Consider the following 17,401-nt stretch of genomic DNA (forward strand, 5'->3'; position numbering starts at 1 on the left):
TTAAGATTCCCCTTAGTCCATCAAAAAAGATTTTTTAAAGTTGTCCTTACAAATCCCCCCAAAAAACCAAGTCTATATCTTTAAATCTAACTCTCACCTTCCTTTTGTGCCAATCAAGCTTCCATCTTAGTGTCTTTAAATTCTTAGATGTGTCTCTCTTTCTCCTCCACCTATTTGAATCCACGGAGACCATCCAAATGACAGTTTTGCCAAGCTGGTGTCCTCTTTACAATCATTGAAATATTGCTTTAATAGCTCAGTTTTTGATGTTTGCTATACTTCTTGTTCCAGTTCCATCTGGGTTAGGTAGAACGTAGTAGCTAATGTTATTGTTTGATTAGATGAATACTCAACATACTGTATTTGAAAGCCTTTGATATCTTCGCTCTTACTGTTGCTTTCTTCAGGTGTTGTTTTTTGAACTGTAAGTTTTGTAGTTAAAGTTGGAGTTTGGACTTCAAAGTTCTCTGTAGGCTGCGTTTGTTGCTCTTTGAAGTCTCCTATTTCAGTGTTAATTTCCAGTTCTATTTGTTTTGGGGTTGTCAGTTCATCATTTAAGGTCAAAGTGTGGTCTGATGGCTTTAAGTTGTCAGGTTTATCATGCAATTTGGCTTTAATTTGCTCAGTTATAGCCAAGATTGTGTCCAAAATCAATTTGTAATTAAGTGGTGGGATATAGTCATCCATTTCGTTGGTATTTACAGCTAAGTCTTCCATGGAGGCTATTTTAATGGAAGTCAATAATTTTCCACCTCCAATGCTCTTAAAAGTTGTTTTCAGTGCCAGGTGTTCCCACACTTGTCTTTGAAGATAATATCAAGGACAACTTTGTTATTCGGTCAACTGTCAGAATAAGCAAAAGATTGTGCTAGATGGTGCTTTGGCTTTCAGCCGGGAATAGCTTAATGATTGGCCATGTTGATGGCTGGTCTCTTCTTCTTCGGGCCAAAAGGAGCTGCTCCGGATTCAAGTGGAGAGCTGCTGGCCTTCCACGATCACAGGAGGGCTTCCTTGCGATGGTCACCCATCCAGGGTGACTTTTGACCCTTTTCAGGGTCCTCCAATGAAGAAAGATCAGACGGCAGGGAGGGAGCTCTCTCTGTATGTCCGAAAGCACGGTGCAAGCAAACCAGAAGCCCAGCAAAACCAGCTTTTGATACCCTTCCAGAAGGCCTAAAGGGAAAGGGCAATTCTCACCTTTGGTGGATCAATGTTCCACAGGGATGGGTTACAGCAAAAAGGGCTCTTCTCCTTTATCTCAACCTGTTCCAATAGTTAACTTCTGCATGAAAATGCCTCTACAGGTTATATAATCCACTTAACAAGAGGACTTTTTTCTGTTATAGATGTTGTTGTTGTTGTTAGTTGTGAAGTTGTGTCCGACCCATCATGACCCCATGGATGTTCCTCCAGGCCTTCCTGTCCTCTACCATCTTCTGGAGTCCATTTAGGCTCACGCCTACTGCTTCAGTGACTCCATCCAGCCACCTCATTCTCTGTCGTCCCTTTCTTCTCTTGCCCTCAACCTTTCCCAGCATTAGGCTCTTCTCCAGTGAGTCCTTCCTTCTCATTAGGTGGCCAAAGTATTTGAGTTTCAACTTCAGGATCTGGCCTTCTAAAGAGCAGTCAAGGTTGATCTCCTCTAGGACTGACCGGTTTGATCGCCTTGCAGTCCAAGGGACTCACAGGAGTCTCCTCCAGCACCATAGTTCAAAGGCCTCAATTCTCTGGCGCTCAGCCTTTCTTATTGTCCAACTTTCACAGCCATACATTGCAACTGGGAAGACCATAGCCTTGACTATACGCACTTTTGTTGGCAGGGTGATGTCTCTGCTTTTTAGTGTGCTGTCTAGATTTGCCATGGCCTTCCTCCACAGGAGTGTCTTTTAATTTCTTGGCTGCAGTCCCCATCTGCGGTGATCTTGGAGCCCAGGAAAAAAAAATCTGTCACTATCTCCATTTCTTCCCCAACTATTTGCCAGGACTTGACAGGGCCGTATGCCATGATCTTGGTTTTCTTAATGTTTAGTTTCAACCGAACTTTTGCACTCTCCTTCTTCACTCATAACAAGAGGCTCTTTAATTCCTCTTCACTTAGAATGGTATCATCTGGATATCTTAGGTCAGTGGTGGCGAATCTATGGCACGGGTGCCAGAGGTGGCACTCAGAGCCGTCTCTGTGGGCAGACGCACCATGCCCCGGAGATGGCAACTGTCCCTCTTCAACCAGCCACCTGCTAACTCACCAAGGTCCCACGTGGCCGGATGCATCCCGACACAGCTGGTTTCTCTCCACCCCACCCGGTCCCTCCTGACCTCGCACGCTCTTCTTTACCCAGGCACAACCCACTGCATCACCTCCTCAGCTGTTGGCCGGCCATCCATCTCAGAGGCGGCTTCTTTGAACTGCTGGTGATGGGCTGTGGAGCCCCAGATTACACCTGTCAAGGGGCCGGCAGGCTGTGGCTACTGACGGACACCGCTGGCCCCCATGCACTTGCTGGCCTCTGTGTGCGGGGGACAAAAATGTCAGGCAGCACCTGCCCCATTCTTTGCCTTGCCCCATGGCAATGGCACCCCCACCCTGCCTCACCTCAACCCACAGGATGAGACTCCTGCCTACTACCCCACCTGCCAGAGACCCCCTGGGTCCCCCCAACCCTCCCCACCCCCGACAGGCATCCCTCCACACGAGCAAAATTGAGATGACCACGCTCACCTCAGCCACACCCACCCAATCTTCCATGACCACCACAGCTACGCCCACCCAGTGGGCCACGCCCACCCAGCATCCGGTGATAAATAAGTGGGTTTGGGGTTGCAGTTTCGGTACTTGGTCTCTAAAAGGTTTGCCAACACAGTTATTGATATTTCTCCCAGCAATTTTAATTCCAACTTTCTCATGTGCCCGGCCTTTCTCATGTGCTCTGCATATAAGTTAAATAGGCAGGGCGACACAATACAGTCTCGCTGGACTCCTTTCCCAATTTTAAAGCAATCAGTGGTTCTGTGTCCAGTTCTCACTGTTGCTTCTTGACCGGCATATAGGTTTCTCAAGAGACAAATAAGATGGTCTGGTACTCCCATCTCTTTAAGAACTTGCCACAATTTGATGTGATCCACACAATCAAAGGCTTTAGCATAGTCAATGAAGCAGAAATAGATGTTTTTCTGGAACTCCCTAACTTTCTCCATAATCCAGCGTATGTTGGCAGTTTGATCTCTAGTTCCTCTGACTCTTCGAAATCCTGCTTGTACTTCTGATAGTTCTCGATCCACATACTGCTGGAGTCTAACTTGTGGGATTTTAAGCATAACTTTACTAGCATGTGAAATGAGCGCAATGGTGCAATAGTTTGAACATTCTTTGGCACTGCCTTTCTTTGGAATTGGAATGTAAACTGATCTTTTCCAATCCTGTGGCCACTGTTGAGTTTTCCAAATTTGCTGGCAAATTGAGTGTAGCACTTTTACTGCATCGTCTTTTAAGATTTTGAACAGCTCAGCTGGAATACTGTCACCTCCACTAGCTTTGTTGTTGCTCAGTTTTCCTAAGGCCCATTTCACTTCACGTTCTAGGATGTCTGGCTCGAGGTCAGTGACCACCTCATTGTGGTTATCAGGGACGTTAAGCTCGTTCTTGTAGTTCTGCTGTGTAATTTTGCCTTTTCTTCTTAATCTCTTCTGCCCGTTAGGTTCCTGCCATTTTGGTCCTTTATCATGCCCATTTTTGCATGAAACGTTCAGCTCTCTAATTTTTTTGAACAGATCTCTAGTCCTCCCTATTCTATTGTTTTCTTCTATTTCTTTGCACTGTTCATTTAAGAAGGCATTCTTATCTCTTCTAGCTATTCTCTGGAATTCTACATTCAATTGGGTGTATCTTTCCTTTTTCTCCCTTGCCTTTCGCTTCCCTCCTGTCTGCAGCTATTTGCAAAGCTTCCTCAGATAGCCATTTTGCTTTGTTACATTTATTTTTCTTTGGGATGGTTTTAGTTGCTACCTCTTGTACAATGTTGCGAACCTCCATCCATAGTTGTTCAGGCACTATGTCTATCAGATCTAATTCCTTAAATCTGTCACCTCTACTGTATATTCATCAGGGATATGATTTAGTTCATACCTTAGTGGCCTAGTGCTTTTCCCCACGTTCGTCAGTTAAGCCTAAATTCTGCAATGAGAAGCTCATGGTCTGAGCCACAGTCAGCTCCTGGTCTTGTTTTTACTGACTGTATAGAGCTTCTCCATCTTTGGCTGCAGAGCACATAGTCAATCTGATTTCTGTGTTGACCGTCTGGTGATGTCCATGTGTAGAGCCATCTCTTGGGTTGTTGGAAAATAGTGTTTTCTATGACCATTGTATTCTTTGACAAAATTCTATCAGCCTGTGCCCTGCTTCATTTTGTACTCCAAGGCCAAACTTGCCTGTTATTCTGCTTATCTTTTCGCTTCCTACTTTAGCATTCCAATCCCCCATGATGATAAGGACATCATTTTTTGGTGTTAGTTCTATAAGGTGCTGTAGGGCTTCATAGAAATGGTCAATTTCATCCTCTTCAGCACCAGTGGTTGGGGCATAGACCTGGAGTACTGTGATACTGGTTTGCCTTGGATTCAAATTGAGGTCATTCTGTCATTTTGGGGATTGTATCCCAGTATTGCTTTTCCTATTCTTCTATTGACTATGAAGGCTACTCCATTTCTTCTGAAGGAGTTATAGATTTAGTTTCTGGCTATCTGAATTCTAGAATGACACTGAAAAAAGACCTGCTGCATCAGTTTGCAATCTTATAAGAACGAGTTATTTTCATTACAAAATCAAAAATCTTACTTGTGCTCTGCACAGACGCCAAGACAAGTCTGACACAGCTCACATGTTGGTCCCTGAAATTTGGAATCAGTACAGTTGCATATTCCACATTCACATATTCCTCTACCATTGCAGATTTGCCCATTTGCAGCTTCACAAGGAGTCGTATCTAGGGGACACTCACAAGCAGAGCCAGTGTAATTTGCCCAGCAATCACATTCACGACATTTACATTCACCGTGTCCTACATTTAAAAACAGAAAAAAATTAGTCAAATTTCGATATAAAAATGAATACACTTTGCCTCATTTTCTGCCAATGGGATGGATTTGACAAGATCCTCAGGAGCTACTTGAAGTCACAAAGACTTCACGTGACTATTTTGATTTGCTCCTGAAATTATCCAGATTATGACTACAGATGACAAAAGATCTTATGTCTTCAGGTGGGCTTAAGGATATTGCACAGAGTCTTCATGTAGTGCTATTTTTGAGGGTGTAATTTTTGAGAGTTTCTCATGAATAAAATGCTTTATTGCAGTTGCACAGAACTAAAATCCAGTTCTGAAGTCTTATGAAAGCTTGCAGGTTAGTCCTGATTATTTTTAGGGAAGAAATTCTCTTTACTAATTAAAGAAATTCCAAAACAAGAAAAGTGATGATAAAAGCATGCAATATCTGGCTATTTTGACATTATTTAAAATTTGTATGTTAATGGTGCTCAGGTTTTTCTGCCAAATTATATCACTCCGTATTGTACTATACAACAGAACATAACAACATAGTGGCATATTGTATTGTATACAAAATTATGATCAACAGGATGTATATAGGACAGCATGCAAAGATTTTCTTCTTTAACAAACACTTTTATCACTGGGCTTATTATAAAGGATAACATTATCTTTAAATAGTCTTTTATGTACCATAGTTAAGTATAAAACCTTTAATTGTCAGTTCAGTTGCCTGAATATTTTCAATCAATCAAAGAAATGGAACTGTGACAGAGAAGCTATTCCTAATCTGATCTCTGTTTCTCTTATTCACTTAATTCTACTTTATCATAATAGTTTCAAGCTTATGTTTTAAAGCTCCTTTGACAGAAAAGGAATTCATTACCTCCACAAATTAAACCATCAGATCGATCACATTTGAAGTTATCACACTGGCAATATAAGCCAGAATAGATTTCATATGGATTCTCTCGCTTATTGCACACACACTGCCCACAAATACATTCACCATTGTTGCTACATATTTCAGAACTGTTAGCCTGCCTACAGGTGCCTGACATGTCTTCACTATTAACTTCCTCCATGCTGCATTCACAGTGATTTCCAATACGCCCAGGTTTGCACCTAAAAAGGAAAATGGACCAAATTTAGCTCAGCATTATGTGCCTCATTTGTGACCAACAAATGCAACTGGGCGGCTTCTATGGGAGAAGGAGCATCACCTCTTTCAATTGGTTCCCCAGCAGCTGCTGGAATTCAAGAGGTATCATGCTGCCAAGATCAGTGCTGACAGATTGCTGGCCTTCATATATATACTATATATTTTATATATAGATAAAAATCATGCACTGTCTAAAAATGTTCATTTTTAATTAGTCTTGTCTCTTACATTCACCTTCACAAAATGATCTCAAAGTGAGATAAAATGAGAAAATTTCTGCCTATATATGTGTGGGTGTGAGCATATGTGAGTGTGTGTGTGTATAGGGCTGTGTGTGTGTATGTATATTTCATGGCTTGCATTTCTCTTCATCATTATAGGCTTTTAGGCACAAAATTATTCCTTTAATTCATAAGGAACTCTATTAGTTTCCTAAACATCTCAGCTAACCTTTTCTAAATTGGAGGATATGCTTCTACATAAAAAATTAAGTTACGGATCTTTTTTTCTCCACAAAAACAAAGTAGCAAAGTAGTATTTATTATATACCTGCAAGCACCACACTCAAATGTTCCATTTCCAAAATGGCACAGATGGCTGTCCTCAATTCCTTCGTTATGGCAATCACATTCACAAATGAACTCCAGATTAATCTCTACTTCTTCAGTAAAACCAAGCGGTTTGATTTTAATTGTTTCATTTTGTCCTTTTTCTGGACATTGATTAGCTGTTATTGTAATCTCAAATCTAACCTGTAATATAAACAATAAAGAGGCGATTTGTTCAAACTGATTAAAAGAAACATATAGCATTATATAGGACAATGCAATAATGTAACAATGGGCACATAAGAAGTCTGCATGACTTTGCACACCAAAGCTTACCTCATCTCCAATTGAAATGTTAGAGCACTTTCTTCCTTCATCTCCTGTTCCGTTCACTCTGTTCTTACAGAAAGATTTATATTCTATTGCTATCTCCTTAGGTACTTTATTGTTTTCCAAAATAACTTCTGAAGACAATGACTAAAATAAAATTTGAACATTTAGATATATGAACAGAATCTAAAGGAATGTGCAACTCCTGCAAAAGATATTTTAACAAAGTCCTTTCAAGGAAATATTGTGTGCACACGTGCTCACGCACGCGCACAGACCCATCCATGTCTTCAAATCAGTGCTGACTTCTGGCATCTGCCTTTTCTTGGCAATGTTTTCAGAAGAGCATTTCTCTTGCCTTCATTTCTCCTTGGGCTGAGAGAATGAGTGGCTGGTTCACCCGACTGGCTCTGTGCCTAAAATGGCATTCAAACTCTGGTTTTTCGGATTCTAATGTGCCTTAACCACACCCAATTTCAAAGGAACTATTTCAAAGCAACTGTTATCTACAATTCTTGGCCTTCATAATCTTTTAACTAATGCTACAATACAGTCATAAAATGTTTTAGAAACTCAAAGAGATTATAATAAGAATTATTCATTTGCATGGACTTACATTGTAAGCATCAATGATCAGCTGAATCACATTACTCGAGTTTGAAGACAGCATTCCCACTGCAGATTTAGGAATCAAATTCTTCAACTCCTTTACATACAAGGAATGAATTTTTGTTAATTCACACACATTATCATTTTAACCAACATACAAACATACTTGATGCTAGGGATACCATCGTTTACTGTTCTCCCTACTACTTGATGAAGTTTTCCAAATCATCTTCTGTGTCCTCTATTATCACTATTACCCAATAGTAATAATCAGCATTACCCTACTTAAATTTGTGCCTTATTCTCCCTTCCATATCCAATTTAAAGTCTTATTAAACTTAGGTATAAAGTAACTGATCAAGCATCATATGACTTTTTGCAAAGACATTTTCCATTCCCTAAGAAATGCAGTTCATCCTTGCTTAAAAGTTCCTCAACTGCTATAAACAAGTGATATAAACCATTGCCTAGGAATCCAAATTTTTCTTGACACAATCGTCTTAATGAGTTGTGACTTTCAAGATACTCCATCTCTTTCTTTTCCTTTCATCAACATGGAGGACAACACCTTGCATTCAGCCATGTCTTTCTGCCAGCTGTTTATATCTCCACATAGAAATACAGAGTAAAGTCTTGTTTCTCATAAGAAATATTGTCATCAGCAAAAGAAGAATGACAGATGCCTGGCATTAAATTACCCATAGGAACTCTGGGAAGAACTGGAAAGGTTTCTGTCGCATCCTGAGAACCCTCCAACAGATCATATCTTAGGAAAGATGGATGGAAACACTATTTCTATTTCCTATTTCCCCCAACTCCTTCACTTTTCTGCCTAGGGCTTTATATTACCGTTTGTTTTACTAGGCATTTAAACAAGGATGTTTTTTTAAGATATAGAAATGTACATTATTTGATCATTACCTTGTACACTGGCTGAAATTCCTCTGTGACAGCAAATATTATCTGAATATTATTGTCACTTAGCTTCTGAACAAGATGAGCAATGGAGGGATAATCCTGAAGAACAAAGTTAAGATTCATGAGACAATACATTGAATATATATTTGAGTGCAACATACATAATACATTCTGAATACATATTATATAAAAACAGGCAGATATTAACTTTTTAAATAAGAATTGTAATTATTATCCCATCCATCCTAGCATTTTAACCGAACTCTTGGTTGAGTCTGCCCATGTGGTCAGATTGAAGGCTAAAACATATAGGGAACGGTTGCTGGAATTGGGTATGTATAGTTTAACGAAGAGAAGAGTGAGGGGTGACATGATAGCAGTGTTCCAATATCTCAGGGGCTGCCACAAAGAAGAGGGAACCAAGCTATTCTCCAAAGCACCTGAAAGCAGGACAAGAAGCAACGGATGGAAACTAGTCAAGGAGAGAAGCAACCTAGAACTAAGAAAAAACTTCCTGATAGTTAGAACAATTAACCAGTGGAACAACCTGCCTCCAGAGGTGGTGAATGCTCCAACACTGGAGGTTTTTAAGAAGAGACTGGACAGCCATTTGCCTGAAATGGTATAGGGTTTCCTGCCTGAGCAGGGGGTTGGACTAGATGACCTCCAAGGTCCCTTCCAACTTATTATCATTATCATTATTATTATTATTATAATCCTCTATCTATCTTACATTCTGGCTGTTACAATGTATGTTGTGTATTGGTAACAGTCTGTTGGATGTTTCTGAGATGTTTTTTGATATATGATAGTGTTAACCTTTTCATAGCTTGTAGTGGTTGTGCTCTAGTAGACTTTGGAGTAGTGAAATGTCTTTAAGTAAATAACCAAACACAGAGAGCACTAAGGACTCTACAATACAGAGTAAAGTTGAAAAATATAAGAAGGAATATAAAACAGAAGAAAATTTCTATGGGTTATTAAAATCATTTTATTAACACATGATTCCATGCACGCAAGCAAATATTCTTTTTATAATCCTTAAAGGTCTTGTAATCTTATTTTAAAAAACTGTGTTTTTTTCCTGTTAAATTGTTATATAGCAAAAGTATATTTTAGAATAAGGAATTGAATTTTTATTATACATTTCATATTTACTTCATTACATGCACATGAACACACAATAAATATACCTAAATATTCTACCTAACATACTTACATAGTAATGGCTCATTGTGTACATATTATTTTCTAAATGACATTGTCCATCATTTGGTAAAACAATTCCTCCAAGCTTCCCGTCTCCAGCAAAATGGAACCCAGCATCCGTGGAAAAAACCAACAGTCGAGTGACGTTTCTTCTCCATCCAATTCTTGACTGAAAGAGAAAAAGGAATTTGAAAGATCATATAAAATTAAAAGTTCAGCAGTCAATAAAACAGAGAAATGATCTATATATTCATGTATTGCAGAACAAGAGGAAAGTTACTGATCTAATCAGCAGGCAAGACAGCATTTTATTTCAAGAACAACCAACCATGCAAGTATTCTGAATTTTTTAATAGGGGTATGATGGCCCTCTGAGGCAGCCATGACCAACGGGAGTTAAAAAGGGCATGAGATAAGACAAATGAATATTAAAATTGGACTTTCTGAGCAAAAATGTAACTTGTACATTCCACATTTCACATGACTGACCAAACCAAGCAAAATAAAATGGCTAAAAATAAAATAGCAGAGATTCTTATGCTACATGTCATCCAAAATTACATTCAAACTTTAGTTTTGTAATGTGCTGTAAATATCAAGAAATAATAAGTTGTGAACTTGAAAAATCAGTTGCCAATTTTTATGGAAATAAGACCTACACCAAATGCAAAAGTCACAAGCAAATATATGTGTCCCAGGATAATATTGCAGGATCCAATCTGAGTTGGTCATCGGGACCAGAAGTTCAGACTTCTGAGCTTTCAGACTTCTCTCTAATGGAATTTACCCTGATGACAGGCCCCAGCACATGTCCGAAAGCTCGCAAGACTAAACCTCTGGTCCCAGCGACCAAACCAGACTGGATTCTGAGTAAAAATTGACCACTTCTTTTTGACTTACCAAGAATACATATCTAAATAAATGAAAAGAAATAAGCTGTGTTCATTTTTACTTACGCTGGATAGAAAAAAAACTTTACTCTCTGTGTATTTACTCAGAAGCCTATCAGGATTATTAGTTTGATTAATTTGAATCAACTAAACTAAGTAGCCTTAAACAGTAAGAAGATGATATATTAGTTTATATACATAGCTCACGGAATAATGTGGGAATTTCAAATTCATGAAAATGAACTCCATTGGCAATAAGTTATTGTTGTAAAATATTTTTTTTATTTTAAATTCAGTAAGTCTTCTGAAGGAGACATTTTTTCTTTTTACAGTAACAAAGTGAATACTCTCAAGATTTACACTGAGTGATATGTATAAAAAAAGAATTATAACCATTCTTAAGAAAGAGAGCTTGTGATCATTGGGGTAAATGTGCAGAGGAGTGCAGGGACTGTGTCCACACATGGGGACTATTACATAAAATATATGTTACCTACTTATATGTTATGCATATAAGCAGCTTCCTATCTGCATGCAAAATTTTTCTTTCTCTTTTTACTATATCTATATTAACATTACTTTAGGTCAATTGGACTTAATATATTTTCTACTGTTTTATATTGTTTCCTGTTATGTTTGTATGTTTTTAACAGCAATATCTATAACACCTAAACTTATATACCATTTCATAATACTTTACAGCCCTCCTTAAGTGTTTTACAGTCAGTCTACTGCCCCCAACAATCTGGGTCCTCATTTTACTGACCTCGGAAGGATGGAAGGCTGACTCAACCATAAGCAAGTGAGCATCGAACTGCTAGCAGTCAGCAGAATTAGCCTAACCACTGTGCTACCACGGCTCTTATGTTTTAATCTTTTTTTTTGGGGGGGGGGCAAAGGCCCAATGATTAAAGACACTGAGCTTGTCAGCCTGGGTTCACGACTCAAGCAAGCGTTGTATGAAGGGATAAGCTCCCATTACTTGCTCCAGCTCCTGCCTACCTAGCAGTTTGAAAGCATGCAAATGCCACTAGATAAATAGGTACCACTTCAGTGGGAAGGTAGCAGTGTTACATGCACATCGGTACACAGTCATGCCAGCCACATGACCACGGAAATATCTTTGGACAGCGCTGGCTCCCTTGGCTAAAAACAGAGATGAGCATCGCCCCCTAGAGTTGGACATGACCAGGCAGGGGGAACCTTTTTATCTGTAATCTTTATATATTTTTATGGTGTTGAAGGCAACCCAAAATCATTTGATACTGAGATAGGAGGCATATAATTTAATAAATAAATACAAACAAACAAACAAAGGATTTTCTGTCATTTTTCTATTCTTTAAATTATGTATTTTACCATATCCATAAGTTACAAATGAAGAACATAAATTGTATTATTGGTTATGGATAAACATAATATAGAATTATTTTTCCTCAACAATGGCATCCCAAAAGTCACCTTCAAATGCTGATTCACTTAACACTATTGACAACCATTTTTATATAAATCAATTACCACATAACAAAATAATAACAACAAGATGAGAGGAAAAGTCAATAATACTTACACCACATACAGCAACCTGCATTATTGCATCAAATCCTCCTTCTGGAGAATCCAAATTGCCTGAGATTTGCTGTTCCCCTACAAGTGTATTGAACCAGCTCCCATTGCTGGTAAAGTTGAGCACGTTCCTGTAGCTAAAGGGACTTGTACAGTTAAGATCACCTGTGCAGGGATTCCTGAGTTTGGCAGGTGTGGTACTGATATAAGGCATTACTGTTTTTTCAACAAAAGAACCAAAGCCTAAAAGAAAGAAGAAAAGAAATAACATCTAAGAATCTAGTTTTGCTGTTTTCAATACAATAAAAAAAGTTCTACATAAAAGTAGGCAAATAAGACAGTTCGTGCCTTGCAAAGCTTTTGTTGCTGGCAATCCTAGCAGAAGCACTGCTCTCCAAAAGACCACAAGAATTAATACTGGGCAAGTTTCTGGTCTATGTGATTTATCTTAAAAAGTAGAAATGATTAGCTATAAGGAATACCATACCATCCTTTATGATTAGCTATAAGGAATACCATACCATCCTTTATCATACTAGGAATGAATAAAGTCTATGGTTAAGGAAATCAACATTACTACATTAAATAAACCTTATTTTTTTATTAAAAGACAGATTCTGCTTTCCTTTGTAGGAATTTTTCAGTGGTTTGTTCAATTGTCAAAACCAAATTCCAGTTTATAGGGAATCTACTTGCATTCTCAGTAATTAGAATACAATCACTAGAATAGACTGTGCTGTAATTTGCATCTATTTTTCAGCAGTTTAGGGATTCAGCTATGAAAGCAATCTCCAGATGCTCACCTTTGTAATACCCAAATTTATTGCTAGCTTGATATTCAAGGAATATTTATGTCATAAGTTATATGAAATTTCTTCCTGATGCAGAATATCATAGTTCTCTAAAAGAGGCTTCATAAATCACTTTTGTATTTGCAAACTATATATCAAATTGAAAAAAGAACGTCATAATTTATGCATAAGCAGATTCCATACCAATTCGAAAATCTGAAGTTATATTTTTCATTTTACTCATCAGAGAGGTTCCAAGACTTTTGACATTTTCCAAGTCATCTTTCATAGAGTAAGACAGATCCATGAGGTAATAAAGGTCAATTGGATAATCTTCAGCTCTCTTGAATTTTAATGAAAATGTTTGTGGTTCCCCTAATCAGAAGAAAGCAAAGTTAAGCTAAATTCCAAATGGCAGAGAATAAGAATAGAAGTATCTTTATCATGAAAGGCATCTAACAAAAAAAGCTTGAAGGAAAAGTATTATCTAGTTGTTATAGTTTTTGCATAAGTATTATGCTATTGAGTCAATTTGAATGCTGTTTATTTCAGAAAGTCATTCAGAAAGTCATAGATAAAAACTACTTATTATGAAACTGGAGGTCATAATTTGGATTACCATAGCCTCATATTATAAATTGTAAGTATGTAAATCTAACTTAGGCATGCAACACATCACTAAGAATACGTCTGCAAGAAAAGCAACATTAAGAGGTATCAATAAAAGCGATACCAACATTCAATAATTAATGTGTTACATATGTACACATCACAATGCACATATGACTTATTATAAAGTAATATCTATTGAACCATTACTTCCTTAGGATTGGCTTTTTTACAAAAATTCTACAGGTAGTTCTTGATTTCTGACCATTCATTTAACAAGCCTTCAAAGTTATGACAGCACTAAAAAAAGTGACTTACAATCAGTCCTTGCACTTACAATTATTGCAGCATTCCTGCAGTCCTGTGATCAAAATGTGGTACTTGGTAACCAGCCTATTTCTATCATGGTTTCAGCATCCTGAGATCACATGATTGACACTTGCAACTTTCCCAAGAGGCTTCCGACAAAACCAGTGGAGGAAGTCAGATTCACTTAATGACTGTTTAATTCGCTTAGCAACCATGGCAAAAAAGGTTGTAAAACTGGGTACGACTTACTTACTGACCACATCACTTAGTGAAGGTCCCCATTGTGGTTGCAAGTCAAGGACCACCTGTACAGAGAACTCTATCTAAAATATATGCTTTTAAAAATCATTTCTGACTTTTTCTCTTCCTTGTCTATCTTCAAAAGGCTATTAAAGGTAGCTATCAAACAATAAATAAAACAAAACATTAAAACAAAGGATGAAGCTCAGTTAACATTAATAAAATATATCAATTATTAAAATGATTTTTTAAAATTTTAAACAGATTTTAAAATCAGGTTTGTTTTTAAAAAATCAACCTAATGAAGTGGGGGGATCAAATACATGGGAGATCATTCTATGATTTGGGTAAAAAAAGAATTTAACAAAAACATAAATTTATTCTGTAAGTAATATTCCATTTATAAGGAAGTTGCTTGTGTGGCTATGATAAATTTATGGAAATGATATAAAGAATTCTTACTGATTTATAAATTTTGATTGAACCATGATGGAGAAGCATAGCGGCCTAGAAAAACTATGCTTTACAGATCATAAATTACATTCTGAATTGGCCTGTAAGACCGTGCCAAAAACTGCAAGTTCTGGAAAACAGCTATAACCCACTATTAGCAAAATCTTTTTGGCTTTACAAGCCAGATCATTATTAATTTTGCTATAGTGGTAGCAGTGGAAAGCAAGTAATTTATGCTTCTGGTTTTATAACATCACCTCCACTTCATCTATTCTTTGGGCATTCCCATTTCCATATATTTTATCTATTAACTAGAAGCATATACACATTTTTCTTTAAACAATTCCTTAGCCTAGGAGAAAAAAGCTCAATTAAATATTGACCTTTTCAGTCTCAAATGTTGATTTTTTTGCATTTATTTCAAAATTAATCATGAAAAACAAATGCTCTAAAAATTATACTATGTGTTGTTTTATGAAGTTATTTAAATTGGTATGTTATTTCTTCAATAAACTTGATCCTAGCCAAAACATCAAGAAGCGATAAGTATAAACAAAAATAATAAATAAATGAGTATTTGAAGACATATGAGATACTGTTTGACTACCACTTTAGGGGAATAAAGCTTTGATAAAAAATTTGAAACAAAAAAAAAGTAAGTTTTCACAGTAGAGAATTCCTTTAAATGACCACAAATTGAGATACTGACCAGCGCTATCCTAGGTTCATTATGTACATGGATCTGTCCTGATCTCCCCACTGTGAATTTTTTTATATAAATACGTTTACCTTTCCGCAGCTTCAACAGCACTTGCTGTGGTTGAATCTGGGTAATATCTTCTGGTCTAAGACTTTCAGCCGTCCCTTTGATGCGATTTGTGACTTCTTTGTTTTTTAGCAATATATGTGATCCTCTGGGGTTTTCAATTTCTTCTGGAGGGCAGCCTTTACTTTTTAAAGCATCCAAGTCATCACATCGTGCTGCAGTAGATTCTCCTTCTTTCAAAAAGGTCTAAGAATTATAAACAAGATTAATACAAATTACACATGGTACATTTGTATTTAGTTATGTGCAATCCTGCTTTCAAGAACCCAAGTTGCTGTAATATTCTTCACTATTAAAAGTCAAATATGAATTAAGCTTTTAAAATGCATATAGTTACTTGGATACAATCAAAGATTTAGTGAGATCTGCCTCAGCTGTGTACATCACACACTTTCTGTTTAAATAGTCTTAGATACGTTTGAAGGCAGTTGCTTGAAAAATAGTATGTAATGAAGTAACAAAAATGCAGTATGTATTTGAAAAAAAGGCACAATAAATTAATGTTGGCTGTAAAGTTACGGCTTCAGGCAAGAAGCCACATTACAAAAGGCACGGGCTTTGAAGCTATGACAAGTGGAGCCCAAAGAATGATTTCATGTTCCTAAAGGAAGGGCACATGGAGGAGAAACACCAAAGCCTCTGCCAGGAATATGCTTCCCTCCAGTACTAAGAGAACACGACAAGAACTACACCACACAGAAGACACAATTAGAATCCACAGTTACTAGGGACCAGATACGACGGCTCATGGGCTACTTTTTTGCCCCAATATTCAAGATGGTGGCCATGACTCTGAATCATACAAGAATAGATGTATGCAATTATAAGCAACAGAAATGTAGTTTTGTCAAGCATTTCACAAAGTAGAACTATAATTTCTTCTGAAGAAAAATGGGGAAGAACATGGAAATGTAGCACCCTCCCTCTACAAAGATGAAAGTGTGCTGCTTTTCCCTATGAAAGAAATAAAATTTTGACTAGATAGCATTTTTCTGGAGCCCCAGACACAGAGATCTTCTCATTATCTTCTTCTGATCCTTTTCAATTTCAGGTGATAAGATATTGAATTTAAGAATTTCTACATGCAAAGTGTGACTTCTTCCAAAGACAAGCTCTCCTTTACTAACTTTTTGGGTCTTACTCTCCTTTCTTCTCTTCCTCACAAACAAACTAGCACAAAAAAACCCATAGGCAGCCTACATAATTTTACAAAAACAGAACAGAACAGCCTACCATGATAACTGATTTCCGAGAACTAAGCTCAAAAGTCAGTAATTTGTTTCTGGTTATATTCACTACAGAGCTGTGGGAAGTGTTATACAACTAGTTTCATTCATTCCCTCTGTATATAAACTTTTATTGATTAAAAATCAATAATAAAAAATACAAACTAAACTCAAAAAGCAAAAGAAAAATAGAGATGACAGGAAAGTGCAAGAAAAAAGAAAGAGGTGAAAAGAAAGAAAATATGTAAAGTAACTTCTGACTTTAACCACACAAAAAAATATAAACTCAGTAATTCTTTACTCCCTGAAACGTTATGTACAAGTATCTCTTCTTCTCATAACCCATCCCTTATCTATACACAAATCCCTAAATCATTAACATTTCAGTCCTAGTGTCAGCAATTCCCCGTAAGGCTTCCCTGAATTTTATAGAAACAAGTCGTGGTTGAATCTTAGTTAATCAGTTTTGTCTTTCTTCCTTTTCCTTTTAGTAATCTTCATCTTCATTCAGAACCTGTTGTAGGATTTTATTTACTGGTTTTTCTCCCGATCTCAAAGGCTTCTTCAAGACTTTGGCAAACCTCTTTTCTAAATCCATTCTCCACTTCCTTGGCTTGTCATTTATATTTCCACTATTAACTGTTGTCTCTGCTTTATAATCCACATTTTTAAA

The 17,401-nt window shown here is 37.2% G+C and overlaps 1 protein-coding gene across 1 annotated transcript in view; it reads right to left on the reverse strand.

Annotated features, from left to right (window-relative positions):
• ITGB1 (integrin subunit beta 1) overlaps nt 1-17,401 on the reverse strand; it is a 49,790-nt gene that overhangs the window by 9,072 nt on the left and 23,317 nt on the right. Inside the window, 10 exon segments of the mRNA XM_083378356.1 lie at nt 4,832-5,054; nt 5,929-6,167; nt 6,754-6,956; nt 7,089-7,229; nt 7,699-7,788; nt 8,613-8,708; nt 9,829-9,987; nt 12,279-12,517; nt 13,270-13,440; nt 15,466-15,688. Coding sequence (XP_083234482.1) covers nt 4,832-5,054; nt 5,929-6,167; nt 6,754-6,956; nt 7,089-7,229; nt 7,699-7,788; nt 8,613-8,708; nt 9,829-9,987; nt 12,279-12,517; nt 13,270-13,440; nt 15,466-15,688 — 1,784 coding nt within the window.

This window comes from Vipera ursinii, assembly GCF_947247035.1.
Source record: "Vipera ursinii genome assembly, chromosome: Z".
In the NCBI taxonomy this organism is placed as follows: domain Eukaryota; kingdom Metazoa; phylum Chordata; class Lepidosauria; order Squamata; family Viperidae; genus Vipera; species Vipera ursinii.